General features: G+C 37.5%; 1 gene segment (V, D, J or C); it reads right to left on the reverse strand.

The window, feature by feature from the left end:
• Positions 1-1,176: 1,176 nt before the first annotated feature.
• On the reverse strand, positions 1,177-1,845 carry LOC127678025 (immunoglobulin kappa variable 4-1-like). The segment is given in 2 exon segments: positions 1,177-1,598; positions 1,779-1,845. Coding segments are annotated over 2 exon segments (483 nt in total).
• Positions 1,846-2,648: the final 803 nt, after the last annotated feature.

Consider the following 2,648-nt stretch of genomic DNA (forward strand, 5'->3'; position numbering starts at 1 on the left):
GACAGGAAGAAAAATGTGGAAGGTCTATTTGCATGAAGATTGATAAAACTTTTTTGGAGTTCTCAAAACAACTGTTTTTAACCTAAAGAGCTCCTGTCCCTGTTCTAACTCTGTGAATCACACTGGTACTCAAGGCTAGTGTGGTGGCCCATATCATTGATCCCAGCTCTCAGGAATGGGCTGGTCGAATATTTTGAAATCAGAATCCTGTTTCTCGAGCAGCGATACTTAACTCAAAAATGAATACCAAAAACAAAATATGTTTTCAGCTAATTTAAAATAATGCATGTTTGAAATTATTTAACATAGTGTTTTTATTGAAGAACAAAATATTCGTTCAATAAATATCTAACACTGTTAATTATTGTAAGACAGAAAAAAACTCAATATTCATGATACAAAATCACATTTACTATTAGTGTAGTGTAGTATAAAATGTGTTTTCACAGTCTCCACATTGGGAAAGTATACAAGAAAGCAGCAGAGGAAGATGTGGCCTAGGAATAGGAAGCATAGGTCAGATATGTTGTTTAACAAATCAAACCTCATGTTTTCTCTGACTTTTTGCATCCTAGGTTTTTATAGATTCATAAATCTCTCTCTCTCTCTCTCTCTCTCTCTCTCTCTCTCTCTCTCTCTCTCTCTCTCTGTGTGTGTGTGTGTGTGTGTGTGTGTGTGTGTGTGTATGTTTGTGCATGACAGAGGGCACATGTATGTCACATAGAAATAGGTGGAATGAAGACTAGGGACTGTAAGTATGTAAGATGGAGGGAAATATGGTGACAGAAAGAGGACACAGTGGAAAGAAGACCCTCAAAATATATAATACAATTTTATATTTCTATGAAAACCAACATTATAGGTATAAATTCATCACCATAACCAGAAGTAGAAGTGGAGGGAAACTGACAGGAAACCAAAAGAGAAGAATACTTCTCAGAGCTGGGCAAAACAAAAGGCAAGTTCACTTCTATATCCTCCAGTGAGAATATGGCAGAGGCTTTTGATTTACCCCATGGAGAATCATGACAAAATAAGATATAATATAATATAATATAATGATTTTGTCATGTTCAATACACAGAATTTAAGCATCAGAAGAAAAATGAGACTTTTTTTCTTCACCTCATCTTTTCATAAGGACCTTCCAATTCAAAGGATCTAAAAAATACTTTATCAAATTTTGTAACAGTTAGGAATAGCACCTGCAGGCAGAGGGGGAAGTATATAAGTCTGGGATGTGTGGTGCAGGCAGCTGGTTAGAATCTCAGAGATTTGTGTATGAGGCTGAAGCACTGTGGGAGGAACACTTTCATACTGCTGACAGTAATAATCTGCAAGGTCTTCAGCCTGCACACTGCTGATGGTGAGAGTTAAATCTCTTCCAGATCCACTTCCTGTGAATCTATTAAGGACCCCAGTGAACTGGTTGGATGCTTTGTAGATAAGCAGTTTAGGAGACTGTCCTGGCTTCTGTTGGTACCAGTTTACATAACTATTCACATTCTGACTGGCCTTGCAGTTCATGGTGATGCTTTCTCCTACTGATGTGGACAAAGATTTGTGAGACTGGGTCATTACAATGTCTCCATCAACACCTGCAATCAGAAATAGATAATAAGTATACACTTATACACACAAAGACATGATACAAATCTTAGAATCCAAACTGTCTTTTCTAATGGAATTTCTGCATAATATTGGCTTCCTATAGTAAATAACTATTTCTTTCCAAATGAATTAATTTTAAGGTAATATAATACATTTAAGTGTCTCACCAGACAACCAGAGCAACATGAATAAGAAGATCTGAGTCTGTGACTCCATCTTGAAGTCCATGATGTTCTGAGGCATTTCAAATCACACTGCAAAGGCCTAGTTTATAAATCATGGGCACCTGGACTGGCCTCTAGAGACCTATGGATAATAGTCATCAAAAAATGAAATAAATTGCCTAGAAACCACTGTGTGAGAGTATCCAGGTCAAATCAACAGCCAAAAGTATTATCAAAGACAGCAAGTAATCAATGTTAATTAAGTCATCATAGAAGCTCAAGGACAAATTTCAAGCTCTGAAACTGCAAGTGTGAAGATGCTCTCCTGACAGGCATCCATTAAAAATCAACAGATGAGTTTCACAGAAATAATAGTGCCAAACAAAAGAAATAATAGAAATACTAATAGTAGTTATCTTTGATTTCATCCTGAGGAAAAAAATAAAACCTTACAACAACAAAATAAACAGGGGAAGTGGAAAAAAGAAAGGAAAGAAAGAAATAAAGGGGGAAGAGTAGGGGAAAGAAAGAAAAGGATGAAGAAGAGAAGGAATATTGAATTGGGGAGGTAAGAGAAATATGGTGGTCAGTCTCTGTAGCTGCTACCACTGACAGCCATTCTCAGACAGAAGCTCAGGTCCCCCTTCGGTCAGTCTCTGCAGTGGCATTGATGAGGCAGAATCCTGTAGATAACATGGCACTCCTCCAGTTCTGTGGTAGAGTCTCTGTGGGAACAGCAAGCTGCACCCCTGTACTGTGAGTGTTTTCACTGCTTTGAAGAGACAGAATTTAGAAATCTTGCGTAAGTTGGCCTTGAGATGAGCAGGTGATAATCTACTTCAATCTCTAGGTTTTCTGAAGGCACATAGAGAA

The sequence above is a fragment of the Apodemus sylvaticus genome, chromosome 2, assembly GCF_947179515.1.
Source record: "Apodemus sylvaticus chromosome 2, mApoSyl1.1, whole genome shotgun sequence".
NCBI lineage: Eukaryota > Metazoa > Chordata > Mammalia > Rodentia > Muridae > Apodemus > Apodemus sylvaticus.